The sequence below is a fragment of the Macroventuria anomochaeta genome (assembly GCF_010093625.1).
Source record: "Macroventuria anomochaeta strain CBS 525.71 unplaced genomic scaffold BU25scaffold_3, whole genome shotgun sequence".
In the NCBI taxonomy this organism is placed as follows: Eukaryota; Fungi; Ascomycota; class Dothideomycetes; order Pleosporales; family Didymellaceae; genus Macroventuria; species Macroventuria anomochaeta.
In genome coordinates, this window is record NW_022985364.1 from 397,977 (window position 1) to 419,657 (window position 21,681).

Below are 21,681 nucleotides of genomic sequence, written 5' to 3' on the forward strand. Positions count from 1 at the left end.
AACGGAACCACGTCCGACTACCTCCGAAGACGGAGGGTGCCCTTCCATCTTACCTTAGTGGCGATGAAACCGTCGGATGCAGTCAACGGAAGCAACTCCACAACTTTTGCAGGACGTAATGTATATATATCAGCGATGTATCACCCCACCATCTGCTCATTCACATCCTACACTCCTCCGGCATTGCGCATTTCACATCGACTTCAAGTGCTGAATCATGATGGACGCGACTTCCGCTATCAACCAGCTCCGACAGGGCCAGAAGCCAGCATGGCCAGCTAACGCCGACTCGCTGGAGTTCGCACAATCTCTTGACAACAGCAACGAGATCCTGAAGACCTTCCGAGAAGAGTTCGTTGTCCCCACAAAGGCCCAGCTTGCGCGGAAACAGCTCAAGGACGATGCGAAGACCGCGGCGAAAGCGAACAGCTCGGATGACGAAGGCATCTACTTCTGCGGCAACTCGCTCGGCCTCCAGCCGAAGGCCGTCAGGGAGCACCTGAACGCCTACCTGAAGACTTGGGGATCCATTGCCGTTGGCGGCCACTTCACAAACTTCGAGGACTCGCCATTGCCAACGTATCAGGACCTTGCTGCACAATGCTCGCAGCAAATGGCCGACATTGTTGGCGCATCTCCCTCGGAGATCGTTGCCATGAACACCTTGACAATTAACCTCCACCTGATGATGGCTGCATTCTACAAGCCCACAGAGAAGAAGCACAAGATCATGTGCGAATGGCGACCTTTTCCCAGCGACTGGTACGCCATCGAATCGCAAATCGAATGGCACGGTCTGGATCCCAAGAAGTCCATGTTGACCGTCGAGCCAGATGAGGGCTACCTGATGACCACTGAGCACATTTGCAAGCTCATCACCGACAACGCCGACGAGATCGCCCTGGTCCTGCTTCCCGGTATCCAATACTACTCCGGCCAGCTCCTCGACATCCCCACCATCACAGCCCACGCACACAAGCACGGCCTCACCATTGGTTGGGATCTCGCGCACGCCGCCGGAAATGTCGAACTGAAGCTGCACGAGTGGGACGTCGATTTTGCATGCTGGTGCACGTACAAGTACATGAACTCCGGCGCCGGCGCAGTCGCAGGCGCCTTCGTGCACGAGAAGCACGGCAACAACGAGCACAATGTTGGTCTCAAGGGATGGTATGGACATGACAAGTCTTCGCGCTTTTTGATGGACAACAACTTCAAGCCCACACCCGGTGCCCAGGGCTTCCAGTGCTCGAACCCCTCCATCGTGGATCTGACATGTCTATCTGGGAGTCTGAGCGTGTTCAACAAGACCAAAATGGCAGATTTAAGATCGAAATCCCTCCTCCTGACTGCCTACGCGGAATACCTGCTCTCCGCCATCGCAACGCGAAACATCAAAGACGGCAACTTCCCGTTCAAGATCATCTCGCCGTCAGACCCCCGCTTCCGCGGTGCGCAACTCAGCGTCCTGCTGCAAGAGGATCTGATGGAGGATGTATCCGCGGGACTGGAGAAGAACAGCGTCATCTGCGATAAGAGGAAACCAGGTATTATCCGCGTGGCGCCTGCGCCCATGTACAACACGTTTGCGGATGTGCAGAAGTTTATGGCTATTTTTGAAAATGCGCTGCAGCCCAAGACAGAGCAGCAGAGTGAGGCGAAGGAGGAAAGTGTCAACGCGAATGTCGAGGCGAGGTTGTAGATGGTGATACGATGGAAAGTCTTTGCATAGTTTAGCGTTCATTAATGCATTTGATACCACTCATCTACACTTCCACACACATCTCTGTCTAATCATCCGCCTCGCTCGCAGGAATACAATCCACGCCAATATCGCCCGTGATATTCTCGCACACGATCTGCGGCGGGGAACCCGCAGGACTCGTGATATTAATGTTCTCCAGATGAATGCCATCGCACGTCGCGCCCGGGCTGCATGTCAAATCCGCCACAACCCTCCCATTTTTGCCACTACTACTGCCGGAGATGTTAATGAAGTTTACATTCGTGATATTAACCTTGCTCGGGTACTTCGCACACGTGGTCTCATTGATATTGAAGTAGCACTGATCCAACACCACAGGCGCATCGGTGTTCTCGATGATGATGTCTTTGTACGTCACGTTGTCGATGTATCCGTACCCAACGTCCGGGCCCGCCCACGCCTTGAGGCGCGCACCGTTCTGGCCGTTCAAAAGGGTAACGTTCTCGATCCACGCGTTGCTGATGTAATCCTTGACACCGGGGTACTGGCCAATGCTGCCCATTGATACGCCGTGCGTGCCGTTGCACCACAGGTTCTTGACGAAGATGTTGGTGGTGTTGGGCTTGGGGGAGAAGCAGTCGTCGCCCACGTTGACGCGTGTGTTGGTGACGGTCAGGCCGTCGACGTTAAGGGAGTCAAAGCCGTCGGTATTCTTGGGCAGGGAGGAGGCGTTGGTGGAGACGGCGTCAATGTAGATGTTGTCGAAGATGACGTTCTTGGTGCGTACAAGGAAGGTGGTCCAACATGGAGAGTCTTTGAGGTGCAGGCCTGAGATCTCGATGTTGGTTGCGTTGTCGGTGAGAAAGAGAATCGGGCGGTAGAATACATTGTTGGGGTCGAGGATTTCGGCGCCTGAGAAGCCGTCCCACCAGGCCTGACCGTTACCGTTGATCACTCCAGTGCCAGAGTCAGAGTATATCTTGACGTCCCTAGTCTTGGTTAGCTTCTGAAGGGGTTCAGGATGTTGGAAGACTCACTTGCCGCCCCAGACTGTGAACGTGATACTCTTCTGGAATGGGTAGTAGAAGTTGTTGGCCTGCCAGTACTTGATGTCATTGGTGTACTTCAACTCTCCATCAATGTTGACATAGACATCCTTGAGGAAGCTAAGGTCAAGCTTCTTTCCGATGACATACTTGTGGTTCTTCTTCAGATGCACAAGGCCGCCATTATTAGCCTTCTTGAGCGCCCAGAGGAATTCATCACTAATGTCGTCTGTGTCGTTCTTCGACGCCCGAATGGTGATCTTCTTGCGGTCGTGTGCGACAGCGTTGCCCCAGTTGTCCTTCTCTCTAGGCTTTCTGGGCAGAAGTGAGTCGGACCGAGCAACCTGGACGGAGGCACCAGCGGGGATGAAGTCATTGTTGAAAGTAGATGCAGACACTGAGGTCAGAGAAGCCGCAAGGGCGAGAAGGACGGAGATGGACCTCATGGTGCCGAATTAATCTGGAACGGTTTCTGATCGCCTGCCATAGACCAGAGTGTCACTCAGACTATTTTATAGTCCCCCTCTGACCTCATTCATCGGTCCTCTGAGTCTTGGCTGTTCTTGGCCCTGTGATGATGTTGAAAAATTTCTCCGCCGTGAGTGTGATTTCTTGTCGTCGGCCGCCGTTCATCTCCACGGTGCACCAGAATATGCGGAGTCCCCGCGCACTAACCCCAAGAATTCCAAGCATCCTTGGATAAAGCTTGGGGCAGCTTGGGGTAGCTTGGTGGACAGGGATGTTTTTTGGAAGATCATGCAGGTTGGCGTTCGTGCAAGGTGTTGCGGTTCGTGGACAGACGAACGGCTAATCTCCCACGAATAGTGAGTAAGACCAACAGATCTCCCGCGGCGGCAGGTGAATTATCCAAATCTTGGTGTTTGCTTGTTAAGACAAGGTCGATGATAGAGCGAGAGGTAGAAGCCGGGACAAGTCATAAGAGCACGCGTGTCCGGTGTCCTGGGTAATTGAGACGCGACAAGTTCACTCCTTGCGAAGTGATGCATCCTTAGGTCACTCGATTACCTGACTACTTCTCAATCGAATTCGAACGAACAAACGACTGATTTAGAGCGTGAAATCGAGCCATGGTCTGCCGTATAGCTGATTGCTGGTATCACGTTTATTCGGCCACTCGAGGATGTTGTGGGTATGGGCTCGCGATTGCATCCAGAAAGCTGTCGAACAAAGACACCGTTCGTGAGATTACTGTTGACTGGATTTGTTGGCAGAGATACCCACACGATTGTATGAGATGCAGAACTCGAGCTGGAAGACCTGGCGGCCGTCGCGACTTGTGGTAAAAGCGGGGCCATGACGCGCTAAACATATATCGATAGCGCACCCTCTCATCGAAGGCTTCACTGCCATTCAGACTTCATGCGTTCTGCAGCCGCGCTTTACTACCAGCCTAGAGACTGATCTGGGTTTTCCACCTATCCATACTCCCAAAGGAGTCATGCCGGGGCAACGACACGCATCTGTGCTGGACATAGTCCACCTTGAGAGTGGCGAGATGCATGACATAGCATCTTAGCTCCATCCCGATCAGACATGGAGCAAGTAAAGTGTAGCCGATGCGGAAGGCTTGGACTGCCCATACTCTAAGTAACGTGTACACACAACGTTGAAACTCAAGGGTTACCAGTATTTTCGGTTGTGTAATTTGATCGATGCAACAGTTTGTATCCGGTGTAAGGATGGTACGTCATTCGCACGATCAGTCGCTTCGATGCTGCTGCCTAGACAAGCCTCAAATGAGAGAAGGGCAGGCCGCCACTGGTTGCGTCTGATTACACGATGCTCAGGCACGTTTGTGCAAGAGCAGACCTACTCACCGACATCTCCAATGTGTAGCTGAGTGTAAACGTACAATTCTCCGCTTGCCAAGCCCAGCCACTGCTGCCTGTTTTGTATACGAGGCTGAGCACTTTCTCCACATCAACTGCGATCTCGCAACACAAAAGACACTTACTTCGTCTTCCCAACTCGTACTTCACACCACAATTCTCTTCTCTCCCGCTTACAAACCTCTTTGCCACCGTTAAACACACCCAAGTTGTTCCTACGTACATACGTACCAACTCATTTACGAACCACCATGGCATCCGGTAGTGTGTTCTCAGGAACGCTACAAACGATCACTAGTACGAAACTCGAGGAACTCTCCAAACAGCGCACAGCCTTCAACAAGCAACACGCGGCTCTTCTATCGGCGGCGAAAGCAGAGCAGGATCCACTCAGGCGCCTGAATCTCGTGGTTGATGGCACAAAGTTGTGTCTGGGTGTAAAAACAACTGCACACAGGGATGAGGGTGACCGACCTGGGCGTGTGATCACCGGTGGAACGCGCAATGGCCGGCTCGAGACTGACCTGAAGAATCTTGACCGCTTCCTTGACCAGACACGGTTTGACCCTTCAGTATCTACCGACGTATTAGAAGACTGGGAGAACAAGTTGCTACGATATGTTTCTATCCAGGCTACCAAATATGAATACGCTGACCTTTACGGAAAGCTGGTCAGCGAGTGGCTTACCTCTGAAAAGATGGAGGGGATCGCGACTGCTGATGGCGATGTTAAGATGGGCGAGAGTTTCGAGGAACTTCCCGGCGCCAAGAGGCTTGAAGCCCGGACTGAGTGGGAGAAGTCTGTCTTCGAGCCCGCTGTTGTTGACTTGTCTGCTCTGAAGGCGTACCTTGAACGCCTATTCGTCACCGACAAGAAGAAAGTTGCATCAGCACTGCAAAATTTGCGCAAGAAAGTCGAGGAGTTCGAAGCCAACTTGACGAGCAACTCACAGTTCAACACTCATACCCTGCGTTGGGTCGTGAAGTCTCTTCAGATCTCGGACTTACTCTCGAACGAAAAACGGGAGGTACTTGGTGATTTCCTTAGCAACGATGTTATCTTGGCAGAGATTGCAGATGTCCTCAACATGCGTATGGGAGCGCTCGATCGGTGGAGTTGGGGCAACCATATCCTTCTTGAGCAACGACGCCAGATCAATGGTCAGTTCCAGATTCATATGCACGAGGACATACTACAAGCGATCTTTTTGCACTATATTGGGATAAAGTGGTCGGTATTTTTCAAGGCAGCATTCCTCGCGTTACGCAGCACCTCAAAAGCCTGGCGGAGCAATCGTCCAGACGTACCAAAACCTGACAGGATGCGCCGCGGTTACTTTCTTGGCGACCAGGGCCAGAGTGTTCGTGGCAATCTCGACAACAAACGCAGCAGGATCCAACGCAAGCATTACTTCATCAATCAGCTCTTAGATCATGTGGAGCAACAGGTTCAACACAACGAAGGCGAAGAAGAAGCTGACTTTGCCGACTTTGTGCAAGAGCGACCCCGAAAACGAGCTATGCAGACAGCGAGAAAGTCGGCACCTATGGTACAAACATCGGTATCGGCCATGCTCGCATCTGCACCACGGCGAACGGCACGTCAGGCGCAGCCAGAGGAAGAGTGCGAAGAAGAAGATGAGGACATGGGGTACGCCCTCTTCGATGGCGTCGATTGTCGAGTTGGCCAGTCCGAGTCGGATGATGATGATGATGATGACGAACCAGATAAGAATCCAATGGAAGCGAAGCAAGGCCTCCTTCATATTCTGGCTACTGAGATCATACTCAACATTCGCCTCAATGGCGAGATAGCTTGCTTCCGCACCATCTTCGAGTCGTGGAACCCGCTGCTGCCTCACAACACTACGTTAACGGTTCTCGAATTCTTTGGTGTGTCTGAAAAGTGGAGAAATTTCTTTAAGACATTCCTGGAAGCACCATTGAAATTCGCGGACGACAATCAGTCCACCGAGCCACGCTTGAGGCGCCGAGGTACTCCAGGCTCGCACGCCTTAAGCGACGTCTTTGGGGAAGTTGTACTCTTTTGCATGGACTTTTCGTTGAACCAAAACACCAAAGGCGCTTTACTTCACCGCTTGTACGATGATGTGTGGTTTTGGAACAAGGATTATGAGACCTGCGCTACAGCTTGGGCAAGTGTCCGAGAGTTTGCTGAGGTTACTGGTACGCAGGTATGTCGCTTTCTCCGAATCGTACTGAGATCTACGTATTGACCAGCGCTTCAGATCGACAACGTTAAGTCAGGTAGCATACGTGTTGGCCGGGACGGCGAGATGGAGATTGATGACCGCCTGCCTCAAGGCGACATTCGATGGGGCTTCCTTTACTTGAACCCCTCCAACGGTCGCTTCGACATTGATCGAAAGATGGTCGACTCCCATGTAGCAGAGCTCCGGAAACAATTGCAAGGGAAATCGAACAGTGTCATTGACTGGATCCAGGGTAAGTGTATTCTACTGCTCATTTTACGGATGATTGCTAACTCACTCTCTAGCCTGGAACTCCTATGCTGCTACTTTCTTCAGTGCGAACTTCGGCAAGGCTGCAAACTGCTTCGGCCGTGAACACATTGACACGATGCTTGCTACCCATCGCCATATCCAGGAGAGCGTTTTTGACGGCGGCAATGTTGTGCAGCATTTGAAGCAGATGATCAAGGATCGATTCGATGTATCAGATCTGCCCGACGGCTTCCTCTACTTCCCTGTCGAGCTCGGTGGCTTAGATCTCAAGTCTCCCTTTGTTGGTCTTCTGCAGATCCGCGACTCGGTGAAAGTCAATCCGTATGACTTGCTGGATGAACATAAGGAGAACGAGAAAGACGACTACACCGAAGCAAAGCGTCGTTTCGACAAAGGTGATCTCGAGCATATGCGCTGGAATACTGAGAAGCCAGATTTCCGACCTGAAGACGCAGATATTTTCTTCAGCATAGCAGAGTTCACACGTTACCGTGAAGCACTCGCCAGTATGGGCAAGGCCGACCTACGCAACGTCTACCTTGAGCTGCTCAAGCGTCCGGAAGAGGAGCCTGTCGACCTAAGCGCTCAGGTTACACAGGCTCTGCAGGAACTAAGACAGAGCAACTTGCGCGGCATACATGCGAACTGGTACAGCATGGATGCGTATTGGAAGTGGATTGCACAGATGTATGGTCCAGACATGATCACTCGCTTCGGCGGATTCAATATTGTCGACCCCGGCTGGCTGCCCATTGGCATGGTAAGCCAGTTCCGCCAGAGGAGGACCAAATGGCAGGGTTAGGTCGTGCTGAAGAAACCACTTACAACATTACGAGCCTCTGAGGTCTGTCAGGAGGCGGTACTGCATGGTCGTCGTTAGCCTCTGGATATTTCGTGGCTTCCATTTGGTTTCTGTGTGGATTTGAGGTCTGGAGCGATGATAAAAAGCGGACAAAGCCTGCAAGAGCCTGCGATTTGTGTGCATTTAGCGAAGATGATACATTAACAATGATTTCAGCGAAAGAATACGAGCCAAAGGTGACTATGCCACCCAAAATCCCCAGCCCCAATATTAACCTATAGGCCTGATCGTTTTGGTATCGGACTCCTAAGCTGTGGTAGCTCGGAAATGGCTGGAGTTCCAGTACTCGGCAGCTCATGACTCACATCCTGCGGGCTTTGCTGTTTGCCAGGAGACTGAGAAGGCTCAGGAGGTGGGGGATAGTATGGCTGCGGTTGGTTGTACCCACCCTGTTGATGTGGCGACATTCCTTGGTAGTAGTTGGCTTGCTCGCCGTTCCAGGGATTGGGTGGTGGGGAACCTTGCGGCGAGAACGCAGGTGCTTCCACCAAAGGTGAATGCATAGAACTGCCATGTACAGAATAATTCGCACCCATCTTCTGTGTCATTGCAGGGCTATGCGGGCCGACTGTTGGGTTGTGTGCCAGTTCGACTCGGTTGGGCTCGGCTTGCTTGCTGCGACGTCTGCGGCGGAGGCAAAAGAAGACTATGGCAACGATAGCGGCTAAGCCGACTACTCCACCAACGACTCCGCCTGCTATGGCGCCAGTATTCGATTTGGGCTTTGGTTGGCTTGTTGGATTTGCCGTCGATGTTGCTGGTATGGCCCTTGATGCAGTTCGTGGTGCTGCGGAGGCTGTCGTTCTGAAGTACACAGATAAGTCCCGTACTGCAAAGCCTTGCGCTGGTGCTGTTGCTGTGGCATGCCCATCGGTACTGTCGTGATGTCAGTTTGGAGAAAAACATTGCTTCGTATATTGTCTGGGAGATACGTACTCGCCACCGACGAGAGCGACAATTTTATCGGGCACCCTATACCCCGTTGTGTTGTCCTGAATCGCATGCCACCAAACCCCCTGCTCGGTAGCCTCCTGTCCAAGTAGAAGACCGTGCTGCCCACCAATCTTTGGGACATCGCATTCTGTTAATGAGGCATTCGGAATTTGGCCGCCGATGACGAGCATCTGTGACTCTCGGATTACGTCGCAGGACATCCATCCTTTACCTCCAAAGTAGTTTGGAACAGATGCCGGGTATGCCTGAGCGGGTCAATACACAGCAAATTCAAGTATAAATGATGTAGAGAGACATACCAAGGTCCACTGGAATGAGGGCAGAGTGAGTATGTACAATTCGTCAACTGCTTTCTCGTTCGAGGTAATTCCGCCGTAAACATAGCTTCAGTATGTCAGTATCAGCATACCATTGCGGTTGTCACCCTTACAAGTTGTATGAAGACTTGTCTTTTGCCCAGATGACGCCTGCACAAGAGCCGCGTCTTGGTGAAGGAACGTCTCCAGTAGCTGTTTGAGTGAACCACCTATTGTTAGCAATATCAAACAGCTGGATGTTCTACGGCGGTGTCAGTCCAGCTTAAAGACGACGTTTCGCAAGAGACCACTTACGCTCATGTTTGCCTACGATGTGTTAACAGGGATGGACACGAGGATGAAAGGACGAATACTCACGTAGCTGGTCACGCCGTTGTTCGTCTCTAGACCTCCGAAGTAGACAAGCATCCCTGCATCTGAAGCCGGAATGAAATGCAGCGATCCTTCAGCTCGAGGTGTCTGATCATATGTGTTGTTCTGCCAGCTTCGAGTGTTCATATTGAAGGAGGTCAGTGAACTCAACATCAGACGATCACCATTCCACTTCGGCATGGATAGGTTGGTCAGGTATCCGCCATAGTGATACGCTGTTCCTGTATCCGTGACGGCACCAGCGCCCAATGTCGGCCACTTTATACCAGTCAGGGAGCCATCAGAAGCCCCTGAGCGATTCCAGGTGTTGTAGATAACGTCGTAGAGCCACAGCGTGGTGAAGGACTGTACGTCGTTTGCATTGTCGTACTCACCACCAAACAAGTAGAACAATTTGTTGGTAGTGTCAGGCCACAGCACCCCTCCGCTTACGGAAGGTACCTCTGGATCCTACAGAACAGTCAATTAGTATTAAGAAGTCCGACGCCGGGACTATGAGCATCCTTAGAGGGAATGTACCTTGGTCAAATTGCTGTATTGAACCGGGAACTTGTAGTCATTTTTGGTGTCCAAAACGTTCTCCCAAAGTAATCGAGTATCTACGCCGATCAGCTATATCTCTGTGCTACGCTGCCACAAACTCACTTTGCTCAGCGACACTGCCGTTATCCACGGATCCTCCATAGTATACTCTCCCGCCATCTATGTATAACTTTGAGTCGATTATGCATGTTTGATGCTGATGACGCCGACAGAAGTCGTTGATGGGATCCCCAACGCTCTGCTGCGCGGCCGTCATGGCCAGTATTGCGCTGAATAGCACGGACCGCATGTTAGTATTGAAGGGAAGTCCGGAGGTCGTCGAGCAGGTAGGAATACCGGAGTGTCAGGCTTTTGTCTACGTCTGACCGCGCGGTCTCGAACAAGGAGCTGAGAGGGCCCAGCCGAGAGGCGGAGACGAGATTGGGGATCCACTGGACCATGTAGGTCTGTTCTCGCGCAGCAAGGCCAACATCGATGTAGCTTGTCTGTGCTTAGGCGCATATAAGGCCCTTCTCTCATATCATTGGTTGGTGCCACTGACGTAGGGTGTCGTGTGCCGGGGCGTGCATATTGTGGCGATCAGGCAATGAGCAAGCCTCTCGGTACGAATTGTAAGTAGCTTGTCGTTCCGGCAATTCATTTTAGCAAAGCCTCGTGGTATCCGTACGTTATGCCTCTGATCAGTGTCCACGGTTCTGTTGAGCGTTCGGCCATACTTTCCTGTGACGGTGTTGTCAAGTTCCCATTGGGTGTCAGCTGAGTCGAAAGCTGCAGGGATCGCTCTTACGTGGGGGCTGACTTTCAACAGATTCACAGGATAGACCGGAATGCGCTAGCATGAGGCATTGCACAAATTGGGAGGCCTTGCGAGGATCCCTTTCACTTCTTTAGCGAAGCCTATAAAGAGGTCGTTGCGGGGTCGAGAATCCATCGGTGTCGCCTCCATGAGCAAAGTTCGACTATCAACCCCACAGCCTCATTTGCGTGGTTTGAGGGACTCTTGAGCAGTTCCGCCGCTACGGGAGGCTGAGGTCGAAGTAAGGCATGTTGTGCAGCCGCTCAGCACAGCTTCGCAACGTTCATGGGGTTAAGGGCTCGCAAGTTGCCTCGTGCTTACAGCTTTCACGACGAACAGTCTAGTGATTGGCTATAAATAAAAACGTTTACCTCCAACCCTGATCATTCGTGTGAAGCCGATATCCATATGCTGTGTGTATATTAAGCAAGAGCTTGTGTTCCATTAGTGCACTGAAGCTGTGGCACCCATCCCCATCTCTGTGCTCTTCTTTGCATACAGTTGAGTGTCAGTCATGGCTCCTCTTGAGCGTATGTTGATTGTAATGGATACCCGATGGATCGACAAACACGTGTCACTGGTGAGACTGCGCGGGGAGGCTGGGAAGGAGGCCGTCTGCCGTAAGTGAGGCACGTGACGTCACCCCATTCGGCGGCGCTTCGAGTCTGCCTATAGACAGCGTTCGTTCCCATTACACTCAGTCTCGGGCTTATATCAGGAGAGCTCTTCGTTATCTTTCATTTTATCTCTGATGCAACTTCTGCAGCTTGGTAATGATGTAGGCGACGAGTTCAGCCTTGTCGAATTCATGGGCAACGACATCCCGCCATATGCTATCTTGTCGCATACACGGGGCCCAAATGGCAGCGAGTTCACCTAAAAAGACTTCGTAGAGGGTACCGGAAAAACCAAAAGTGGTTATGAAAAGATACGCTCATGCGGAGAACATACCGCGGATGGAGAAGGGGCTTCGACACTTCTGGGTTGACACCTGCTGCATCGATAAGACAAGTAGCGCCGAGCTATCAGAAGCAATCAACTCGATGTTATCGTTGGTACCAAGAGTCAAATATCTGTTTCGCCTACCTAAAGGATGTTACAATTGAATTCCCATATCGAAATGGTCAATGGCCAATGTTCGATTGTTCTCATGGGGCTGGACTCTTCAAGAACTCCTTGCGCCACGGGAGCTCGAGTTCTTCGCGAATGACTGGACACTCATTGGTACGAAAGCTGATTACCGTAATGCTCTGTCGTTAATTACAGCGCATCCATGCTCAAGCTCTTGCGCATCGACCCCTGGACAGCGTCAGCGTTGCTCAGAGGATGTCTTGGGCTTCTAGCAGGATGAAGACAAGGCCAAAAGACATCGCATACGGTCTTCTTGGTCTCTTCGACGTAAACATGCCACTATTGTATGGACAAGAAGCAAAAACACCCTTTCATCAGGTTGCAGAAAGAGATCATAAAAGAATCTGATGACCAACCATTGTTTGCCTGGAGCCAAACCCGCACACGCAGCGACATGCTATGCGGTCTCCTGGCAGACTTCCCAGCTAACTTTGCTTCGGCGAGTGCTATTGTTCTAGTCCGAGACCTAAAGATCAGCAATCCATACTCAGGGCGTGATATGCAGTTCCTGGCCGTCGATGAGGATCGGACTTGAGAACTCCGGTCTTTCCCCGACATAGGAAAGGGCCGCATATGGTGGGGGCTTCAGAGCGGTACCCGTATCGGACGTCAATGCCATACGACGAAGCGTACATCATAGAGTGGGTTCACCTTCTAAAGGTGGATGGAGGGCTAGCAGGTTTATCTCTTCTCTGCTTGCATTGAGAGGTTGATATATTGACGGCTGGTGTGTTGACCGAGCTAGCTCGTTGAGTGAGGATTGTGTGAGATTGGCGGCCGCCTCCAGCGTGGTCGGCATGATCGAAAAACCTGAGTCGAGCAGGAACCCGGGATGAGCTACCCAGGAGGTGTTTATGCCTAGCATGTGGGTACTCTTATCTGCACAGCCGAGAGCCGTCCAATTGCACAGCCATACAGGCGCTCTGTGCTTGGCGATTACCTTCACTCTGCGGTCACTGTAACCCCAATCTATTCTCTTGGGCAAGCTAGATGTACGCGTCAGGCTGTAGTCTTCGCGGACGGAGGATTGACGAAATATTCGAATAACGGGTTTGATGTGACATTCACCCATGCAGCTTTGGTTCCAGCTAGTGTATCAATACAGCACCTTCGCTGATATGCTTTTCCATGTCCACACGCGCCATCACAACACCGCTATGCTGAAAGGCAGCATCGCTCGACACACCAGCAAAGCTCATGCGCTTAGAACCGCTCTACTTGATGAACACATTAGCCTCGCTCCACCGGCTCGCAGCCTTCGACCTGTACTCGTCCTGAACCTTCTCTTCACTCTTCCACTCGCTCAACAGTGCCAGCCCCTGCTCGGCCTGCTCAAATGTGATGGTCGAAAGATCCAGTGTCTTAATCAGGTCCGTCTCGTTCTGACTCTTGGTGCTGTTGTCAAGGGCGTAGCGAGCAGTGTACGCGGCTTGGAGGTGTCGTGCGCTCTCAGAGTGCTTCTTGATAAACTCGTTGTTGTAAGCTGTCAGGTCGGCGTCGGCGGCCGGTGTGGTGAAGGTGTCTTTGACGACCTGAGAGACCTCGGCCGGGAGTTCGGAGACTTTGCTGACTGCGATCTATTAGAACAGTGACGATGCGTTCGATGTGAAGGTAACTTACGAGCTTGGCGGAGACGCACGCTCTGCTCGTGCGCCATTGGGTTCTCAAGGTCCAGTTCTCGTGCAGCCTGCAGACACTTTAGGGCAAGCAGGTACCTCTGACTCCTGAGGTAGACCTCAAACCCAACGTTTTGCGCCTGGACGATCTGGGTGCTATGCTCAAGCATGGGCTTCAAGAACCTTTGAGCGGCTTCCAGCGGTTCCTTGGTCTGCAACAGCTTCTCGCCGTTGGGATCTGTGTCCTCTTTCTTCTTGTCTTCGTCATCTGCCTTAGCAGTTGCCTTAGCGGCAGCGGCCGCTTTCCTGTCAGCCTCCTCCTTCTCTTTCCTCTCACGCTCCTTCTTTGCCTTTTTCTCGGCCTTCTTTCGTTCTGTAGGGTCGAGCTTGCTCAGGTCCAACTGATCAGGGTTCGCCAACTTGGGGTCGTCTGCTAGCTTGAGGTAAATCTTTACTGCGTTGATGGCTGCTCGTGTGAAGAAGGGATGGTTGCGGAGATGATCCTCCCATCTGATCATGTCGATGTAAGCGCGGATCTGTCCTTTTCGAAGCGAGAAGCTGTGGAAGTCGAACTGGTCCTCGTGCCAAACGTCAAAGATATCTGCGATCGCGGTGAAGCGCTTCAGGGCTAAGCCGTACTTCTGCTGACGTGCATACGCCTCGCCGTCTTCGATGAGATACCACATGCACTGCATGTCGTGTAGATCACCGAGGGGACCGCCAACCGCCTCATTTCTTGTAAACTTGCTCATGGTCGCTAACGCCTTCTCATTCTCGTTGGCGCGCAGCTGATACTTGGCGCATTTCGTGTTGATGTATCGGTCGCGCTCGTCAAGCTCGCGTGCGTGGTTAATCGTCTCTGCGGCCTTTTGGATGTCGCCGGTATGCTTCTGGATACGTGCCTTAGTCTGATGATAATCAACGGACTTGGGGTCGAGTTTGATAAGTCGGTCAATGTACTCGTTAGCCTTCTTGAGGTCGCGGCTCAGAACGTAGTTATAGTGTTGCGCCAGGAAGTACAGCACGGACTGCTCGAAACGATCTGACTTGTCGCCGTTTGTCTCCTCCTTAGCAGAACCATTTGCCTTCTTTTCCGACTCGTATCCGAGAACCAGCTCTTCGATGATGGCCTTCTTCTCAGCATCGGCGTATAGCGACTTGATGTTGGCGAATGTCGAAGGAACACCCTTGTTCAGCTTCCAGCGGAGGTACGAGTCTGCAGCGGCCTTGAAAGCGTCGCCAGACAGGAAATCCAGAGGTACGCGTCTGGTCGCATCATTGCGACTGTTCTCCTTGGCGTAGGATTGGTAGAGCTCGGCCAGCTTCTCGACATCTGCCTTGTTGTCGCGGCTCAAGCCAAGCGCCCTCTCGAGCCCATCGAAGTACGCACGGTACTCGCTGTTCCTCTCCAGCAAATTGCGGTATGCCTGCTCAGCCTCCTCATTGCGCCCAAGATCCAGCAGGTATTTAGCCCTCAGCTCCAATGCAGATGTACGGTCCAGGTTGCTCTTGATGATCTCATCCAAATGCTTCAGCGCGCGCTCGGTATCTCCTGACTCGGCAATGATCGTGTTCTTGTAGAGGACGGCTTCGGAGTGCTCGATATCTCCCTTCGGTGGTGTCTGCTTCAGCGTCTCCTCGTAGGTCTTCAGAATGTTTTCTGCCTCAGTCAAGTTGCCTGCCAAATGGAAGGCCACAGCCAACGCGGTCCAGTTCTGTCGCAGTTGAGGGCGCTCCTGCATCATCTTCCGCCTGCTCTCAATGTATCCATCGTAATCGCGAATCTGGCATTGTAGGAGGGCGAGGTCGCGCAGAATGTTCAGCGAACCAGGTTCTATCCGCAGCGCGAACTTGTATGCCTTGATTGCTTCCTCATAATTCTTGACAGATCGCCATAGCAGACCGTAGACGTGCCAGCAGATGTGCGACTTCATGTCGTTCTTAAGAGCAGCCTTGCAGAGAGTGAAGGCTTCCTCGCCGTGTCCTTGCGAATTGAGGATGAGCGCCTTCATTGCCTGTGTGTCGCCATGGGTGGGGTGCTTCTTCAGGATCTGGTCGGCGGCTTTGAGACCTGGTGGGGTCAGCAGTGCAAGTTGGCGCTGTTGTATGTTGACGCACCCTTCTTGTATTGTTTGCCCTCATAGTACTTAACGACAGAGCGAAAGAGCGTCTGCTCCTTGCTGGGCAATGGCTGCGGCATGGTGGTGGTGGTGTTTATGGTAAGGTGGACGGTTCGAGAGCTGCCACACGATTGTTTCGTTCGAAATCAAATCGATCAATTTGTTGCGGTGATAGGGGCAGTATTGGCGAATGAGGGAATAATGCAAAATTAGCAACAAATCATTGCGCCATGGACATAATACAAAGTGGAAGTGACCGTCCGAAGCCGTGAGTGCGTGAGGTCGGCGATGTGGGGAGCTCGAATTTCGAAGGTCGGCGCTGCAGTAGCGCCCGCCGTCGAGGCACGTGCTGTCTTCATTCACCCCACTATGAACAGGACTATAACTACGGTCAAGACAACATTATTAGATGAGTCGCTGAGCAGCTCTGAAGTTTTCTCTTTTTTTCTTCTGAGAGAGCAGAGGCTTCACGCGTAGTGAGTTCCAGCAATCCTTTGACAATCACTCCCGCATACGTGAAAGCATGTTTTTGAACAGTCGAACAACATTTGATATACCTCAAGCTCTGCTATTTCTATTGGGAAGGGCATACTCCATAGAGGCAAGTTCAAGGCAAAAAGATAACACAAGAAGCACACTTATCTCAATGTTGTCCACATCTCGAAGGTGCCAAATAGTATACAGGTCGTGAATCATATACAGATCATTATGTTCTCACTCCACCGTGCGCCCTGATCGCCGCAGTCTGCTTGTTGCTTCACTCTTGATCTTTTCTTTGGGTTCTGTCTTCTTGCCCTTTTTGGGCGCTGCGCTGGCAGCCTTCTTAGTCTTGGTGGCAGCTGGAACCTCTTCGGACGCCTCTTTGAACTCTTCCTTGACTGCTGCTGTTTCCTTCTCTGATGTAGCCTTCCTCGGCGTTGCCTTATTTGGTGTGGTGCTTGTCTTCTGCTTCTTTGGGGCAGGTGCCTCCTCCTCGCCTTCCTCAGACTCATTTTTCACCCCGTAATCAGCCTTCTTCCGCCCTCGCTTTGGTGTGTTTGCTGCTGCCGTTGTCTGGGCTTGCTCAAGCTCTTTGTCTTTTGCAACCTTAGTTTTTCTCTTTGCACTCTTCTTTGGCTCAACTTCTACTTCACCATCCTCGCTCTCATCTTCGGCACCCTCAGACACATCGCCGGCAACAGCTGCTGTCTTCTTCTGCACACTGGGTACTACAGCAGATGTGCGCCCGCCAACCGTCAAGAATGTGATCTTTGCGCCATTTGGTAACTTGCCGCCATTCTTCTTGCCCTTGTCCCATCGATACTTCATCAGCCAGTCCTCTGGGAACTTGTCTGACTCAGCAAGTGTGTCCACCGCCGTACCGCATACATACATGATCGCGTCATGCAACCTCTTGGTCTGTTCGTCGCTGAAGGTATTGCTGTACTGTTCCGGATGTAACTTCGCCTGATACATCGTTTCGTCCGCGACCCAATTCCCTATCCCGGATATGTTCGCCTGATCGAGCAACAGCGCCTTGACTGGCACTTTCTTTCGCCTCAATAGTTGTGTCAGCCACTCCACAGTCAGCACATCTTTATCAATCACCGGATCAGGCCCATTCTCTCTCAGCGGCGATGTCTTCCTCATCTCATCCGCCTCAACATCGATCAACCTGCATCTCCCCAACCTTCTCGGATCCACGAATGCAACCTCACATTTCGGCTCTCCCTTCAAGTCCAACACGAACTTCCAAAACCTCGGTGGCCAATCTGTTTCCTCCTTCTTCGGCCTATAATACGCACCCGTATCATCATTGCTAAACTTGATCCATCCAGTCATTCCCAGGTGCATGAGCGGATGCGGTTTCGAATCCATGACAAGCCAAAAGTATTTCCCTTGTTGGCGGGCGTCGAGGACCTTCTTGCCGGTCATGGCGGTTTTGAAGGCCGATGCTGAGGTGCCGACTTTGCCGAAGAGGAGGTCGTCTTCTTCCGCGCGGACGGAGGCGATTGTGCGGCCGACGAGGTGCTTTTTGAGGTAGTGCACTATGCGTGCTACCTCCGCGATCTGTTGTTGCTAACCGTTGATTGTATGTCAAGCGAGTATGAGCTCTAAGAAGCTTACCTCAGGCATGATGCCGGTCTGATCAATGGAAATGTGAGATATGTAGAAGGGCGCAAATATGCAACACCCTGAGGTGCAGGAAGGAAGAACAGGTGACTGAAAGCTGTAAGATCGTTGATCGAAATGACTACTCGATTCGAGGTCATAGCTCTCGCGACGCGTCCCGGCGCGTCCTCACGGGATTAGTGGCCGCACGACGTCATTGGCCAATTTGAGATCCATCAATCTTCATCTAACATCCATTACATCAATGTCTTCTAGAGCGCGCCATGTCCTCATCACAGGCGGCAGCCGCGGCATCGGTCTCGCGATTGCCCAAGCCTTCGCAAAACAATCCTACTGTTGCACTTTGATCTCCCGCTCCACGGAGAACTTAGAAACCGCACTATCAACCCTCACACCGACTGCTTCGTCAACATCAAGGCATCAATACATCGTAGGATCTATCACATCTCCAGACTTCTGGACGACCACACATTTCAAAGAGCGCGGACTCGGCAAAGGCGAAGACGCCTCGAAAATCGACGTTCTCGTCAATTGTGCCGGCATCACACAGTCTCGGCTCTTCACCACCACACCAGCAGAAGACATCCAATCCATAATCGACACAAACCTCACAGCGCTCATGCTCGGCACCCGTTTCCTGCTACGGAACAAGTATCTGCACTCGACCACCAAATCCCGCTCAGAAGCAGGACCAGACTTCACGCCTTGCATTGTCAATGTGTCAAGCCTGTTGGGCGTGAGTGGCGGCTACGGTGCAGTCGCATACGCAGCGAGTAAAGCGGGTGTGTTAGGTTTCACTCGGGCGCTGGCAGCGGAGTATGTGGGGCATGGGGTGAGGGTGAATGCGATTGTGCCGGGGTATGTGGAGAGTGATATGACGAAAGGTATGTTGCGGCAATTGCACTTTATGTGGGTGACAATATGAGCTGTACGAGATGTTAACGGCGAGCAGGTCTCAACACATCACAACTCCAAGACCGAATCCTACTCAAGCGATTCGGCAAGCCAGAAGAAGTCGCACACGCAGCGTTATTTCTTGCGGAGAATCAGTATGCGCATAATTGCGTGTTGAATCTAGATGGAGGGTTATCTGCGGTGTGAGACTGTGCGGTGGTAAGGGCTCAAAGCCAAGCTCATAGAGAGCTGCCAATTGCCTCCTGACTTCTAGGTGGGAAAGCTAAAGCAGATGTGATCGAGGTATACCCATTTGCAAACGCCGCCGAAGTCGCGCCATGCTGATATAAGTACAGAGGGTATCCAGAAGGATGAGGGAATTGATGCGCCTGAGGTCGTGGGGAACCATGGAAGTTGGCCAAGGAGGAGAAGTCAATCCGCGGAGGACGTGTGGGGTGGAGATGCAAGCAGAACAGGCGATCTTGTCGCGACTCAGTCGATCTCAATGACCCCATCATCCTTCTCGTCCTCGATCACCAAAATGTCATCGGTGTCCATCATCTGTTTGCCCTCCATGACCTTGCCCTTCTTCCTGACAATGTCATCTTCCAGACTGGCCTCGTCGGCTGTTCGCTTGAGACTTCCGTTCGTAGTGCCATTCGCCTTAGCATGCCCGTTAGTTGCGGGTGCTGCGACAGGTACTGCGACCTTCGGCCTCGTTGCGATCCTGAGGTCTTCGAGCGGATTAATCGGCTTGTCTGCAGAGGACAGGTCCTTCGCGTCGATGGTGAGCTGTACGTTGACCTTCTTGTTCTCGTCGGCATCATCAATGATGGTCAGCGAACTGCCTGCCACAAGACCGAGGTCGCTGAACGTCTTATCCAAGTGTGCATCCTCGTCCGCATCGTAGAGAAGGTCGCCATCCTTTGTAATGCTGAATTCCTCACCATAACCCAACTGTCCCTTCAATATATCGTCTACTAGATCACTGAGTTTCGCACGCGCTGTGTCGACAGTCAGAGTGACGTGGGCGACACTGCAGGTCGGGCATTCTGGGTTGGGTTCTCTCAGTTTCTCAGCAGTGAGCATTCCGTTGGTTTGCCGATTGAGGAAGACGATCTTGGCTTGTCGCTTCAGCTGCTCCGGGTCGGAATAACGTAGGATCTTGAATGCTTGAAGAACACAGAGCCCTGCAGTCATTGCGTTGGTCGTTGCGATTGCAGGGATGATGTTGCCGGCCATTTCTGTGAGAACGTGTCAGCAATATTCCGTTACTCATCTCGCAAGCTTGCTTACGCTTGATATCGAACTTTGAACGCGGCTCGATACCGAAGATGGCTGCTCGCAAGTTGGCGCTCGCAACAACAAAGTCCAGAGTGTCTACATCGTCCTTGTCGAAGCTCAGAATGGGAGCCGAGTTCCCGACCTCTGTTTGCGCACGCTCTGTTTCCAGACGCTGGCTAAGCCTGTGTAAACTGTCCACAAAGACTGCGAAGTTCTCTGCTGTGGTCCACGTCCTCTGGTCGTCCTGCAAAATCGTTTGCGCCGGGGCCGTGGCCTCTTCTGACAGCGTATCGAAATCCAGCGCAACTGGTGCCTTCTTGCCCTTCCACATGTCCTCCATGCTCAGCAGCCGCTCGATATCATCCTTGAAGACCATCTCGAAGACGGCACGTGGGAAGTCTTGCGAGCCCATCTGCTCTCGTACGCGCTTCAATTTTGTCGCCTCCTTGCGCAGTTCAGCAATCTCCTCTGCGTTGTTCCCATCCTTGTCTAAGCTCTGGTCTAACTCCGGCGCATCGTCCTCTGAGATACCGAACAGCTCTGCGAACAGGTACGACTTGCCCCATACTATGCAGTGGATGAGCTGCGAGGGCGTGCTTCGAATCGTGCATGTGGCGAAGACTTTTGGTATGGGTTTCTCTACGCAATCGTAGCACTCGGTGTCGCCCTTCTTGATGACCTGCACATTCCCGTTGAAGCCTGTGGTGCCACTCTCGATGAGCGGTACATTGGCGGCCAGGCACATCTTGTTAACATGTCGGCGTGCATCGATGTTGTCGAGAGCATTGAATATGATGTTGAAGCTCTGAAACCACGCGACGTCGAACTGCGGGTCCTTGATGTTGTCGTGGTAGGCTTCGATCTTGACGTTGGGGTTGAACTTATGCGCCGACTCCTTGGCAACCTGCTGTGGTGTCAGCGCATGCTCTCTCACCTCCTCGAAGACGTGATATTTTCCATACCAATGCCTTGGACTTCTTGATGTGCTCGTTGCGGAACAGGAACTGGCGATTGAGGTTGCTGAGGTCGATGGTATCGAGGTCGACGATGTGGATTTCGCCGAAGCCGGTAAGAACAAGGTTCTTGAGCAGCTCGCAGCCAATGCCGCCAGCTCCTACCATAAGAACGCGCGACTGATTCCTGTCAGTAATCCAGAAGTAACATGTTATTGGTATCTCAATCACACCTTCTTGACCAAGCCGTGCAGCGTGCCGCCGAGGCTCTGCTGAGCAAACTTGTCGCGTGCCATTGCGGTGACGGTGGGGGATTCGGCGGATGTGGTATAGGAGTGTAGGTTGTCACGACATGCGCGAAGAGTAAAGGCCGCCGGCGCGCGGATAATGGAAGATCTCAAGGTGAGAGAGGTCGACGTCACTCCGTGCTGCGATCTCTAGCGCTGATCCACTGACCCCGGTCTGCTAGAGCCTCAAAACTTCGCGCTAGTGGTGCCTACGCGAGCACTCTAACGTGTAGGTTGTGAAACTCAAGCTCATCAAGTCACATGTTCGATATCAGAAGTCGAAGGTGACCGAAGATTAATCCTTCGTCTGGAGTACGCGAGCCGATTCACGGAAGGTGAACGCAGGTCGTGCC

The 21,681-nt window shown here is 52.2% G+C and overlaps 9 protein-coding genes across 9 annotated transcripts; 4 read left to right on the top strand and 5 right to left on the bottom strand.

Annotated features, from left to right (window-relative positions):
• The first annotated feature begins 130 nt into the window (after positions 1-130).
• On the top strand, positions 131-1,766 carry BU25DRAFT_406538 (kynureninase 2). Its single transcript, XM_033705309.1, has one exon. The coding sequence runs from the start codon at positions 221-223 to the stop codon at positions 1,700-1,702; it is 1,482 nt and encodes a 493-aa protein (XP_033566210.1). The 5' UTR covers positions 131-220; the 3' UTR covers positions 1,703-1,766.
• Positions 1,767-1,790: 24 nt separating this feature from the next.
• Positions 1,791-3,197, bottom strand: BU25DRAFT_383548 (glycoside hydrolase family 28 protein; the record flags this gene model as incomplete). Its single annotated transcript, XM_033704289.1, has 2 exons — positions 1,791-2,694; positions 2,743-3,197. The coding sequence occupies 2 exons, from the start codon at positions 3,195-3,197 to the stop codon at positions 1,791-1,793; spliced, it is 1,359 nt and encodes a 452-aa protein (XP_033566211.1).
• Positions 3,198-4,569: 1,372 nt separating this feature from the next.
• Positions 4,570-8,215, top strand: BU25DRAFT_406539 (uncharacterized protein). Its single transcript, XM_033705310.1, has 3 exons — positions 4,570-6,796; positions 6,851-7,067; positions 7,120-8,215. Exons 1-3 carry the CDS (start codon positions 4,853-4,855, stop codon positions 7,887-7,889), a joined length of 2,931 nt encoding a protein of 976 aa, XP_033566212.1. The 5' UTR covers positions 4,570-4,852; the 3' UTR covers positions 7,890-8,215.
• BU25DRAFT_454396 (uncharacterized protein) lies at positions 8,165-10,391 on the bottom strand (the record flags this gene model as incomplete). The annotated part of the gene is made up of 8 exons (XM_033709864.1): positions 8,165-8,825; positions 8,886-9,148; positions 9,203-9,287; positions 9,334-9,461; positions 9,515-9,526; positions 9,578-10,042; positions 10,112-10,191; positions 10,238-10,391. The coding sequence occupies 8 exons, from the start codon at positions 10,389-10,391 to the stop codon at positions 8,165-8,167; spliced, it is 1,848 nt and encodes a 615-aa protein (XP_033566213.1).
• Positions 10,392-11,445: 1,054 nt separating this feature from the next.
• Positions 11,446-12,597, top strand: BU25DRAFT_417787 (uncharacterized protein; the record flags this gene model as incomplete). The annotated part of the gene is made up of 4 exons (XM_033707828.1): positions 11,446-11,551; positions 11,860-12,155; positions 12,198-12,346; positions 12,381-12,597. The coding sequence occupies 4 exons, from the start codon at positions 11,446-11,448 to the stop codon at positions 12,595-12,597; spliced, it is 768 nt and encodes a 255-aa protein (XP_033566214.1).
• A 230-nt stretch (positions 12,598-12,827) lies between these two features.
• Positions 12,828-16,079, bottom strand: BU25DRAFT_137807 (N-alpha-acetyltransferas-like protein 15). The gene is made up of 3 exons (XM_033700571.1): positions 15,797-16,079; positions 13,683-15,749; positions 12,828-13,632 (listed from the first exon to the last, which is right to left on the bottom strand). Exons 1-3 carry the CDS (start codon positions 15,876-15,878, stop codon positions 13,277-13,279), a joined length of 2,505 nt encoding a protein of 834 aa, XP_033566215.1. The 5' UTR covers positions 15,879-16,079; the 3' UTR covers positions 12,828-13,276.
• Positions 16,080-16,357: 278 nt separating this feature from the next.
• Positions 16,358-17,996, bottom strand: BU25DRAFT_406542 (uncharacterized protein). Its single transcript, XM_033705311.1, has 2 exons — positions 17,905-17,996; positions 16,358-17,847 (listed from the first exon to the last, which is right to left on the bottom strand). Exons 1-2 carry the CDS (start codon positions 17,911-17,913, stop codon positions 16,513-16,515), a joined length of 1,344 nt encoding a protein of 447 aa, XP_033566216.1. The 5' UTR covers positions 17,914-17,996; the 3' UTR covers positions 16,358-16,512.
• Positions 17,997-18,154: 158 nt separating this feature from the next.
• Positions 18,155-19,308, top strand: BU25DRAFT_487596 (NAD(P)-binding protein; the record flags this gene model as incomplete). The annotated part of the gene is made up of 3 exons (XM_033711293.1): positions 18,155-18,794; positions 18,863-19,107; positions 19,161-19,308. 2 exons carry the CDS (start codon positions 18,155-18,157, stop codon positions 19,009-19,011), a joined length of 789 nt encoding a protein of 262 aa, XP_033566217.1. The 3' UTR covers positions 19,012-19,107; positions 19,161-19,308.
• Positions 19,066-21,546, bottom strand: BU25DRAFT_137985 (ubiquitin-activating enzyme E1 3). The gene is made up of 4 exons (XM_033700572.1): positions 21,275-21,546; positions 21,051-21,221; positions 20,101-20,992; positions 19,066-20,048 (listed from the first exon to the last, which is right to left on the bottom strand). The coding sequence occupies exons 1-4, from the start codon at positions 21,335-21,337 to the stop codon at positions 19,297-19,299; spliced, it is 1,878 nt and encodes a 625-aa protein (XP_033566218.1). The 5' UTR covers positions 21,338-21,546; the 3' UTR covers positions 19,066-19,296.
• Between the last annotated feature and the right edge of the window lie 135 nt (positions 21,547-21,681).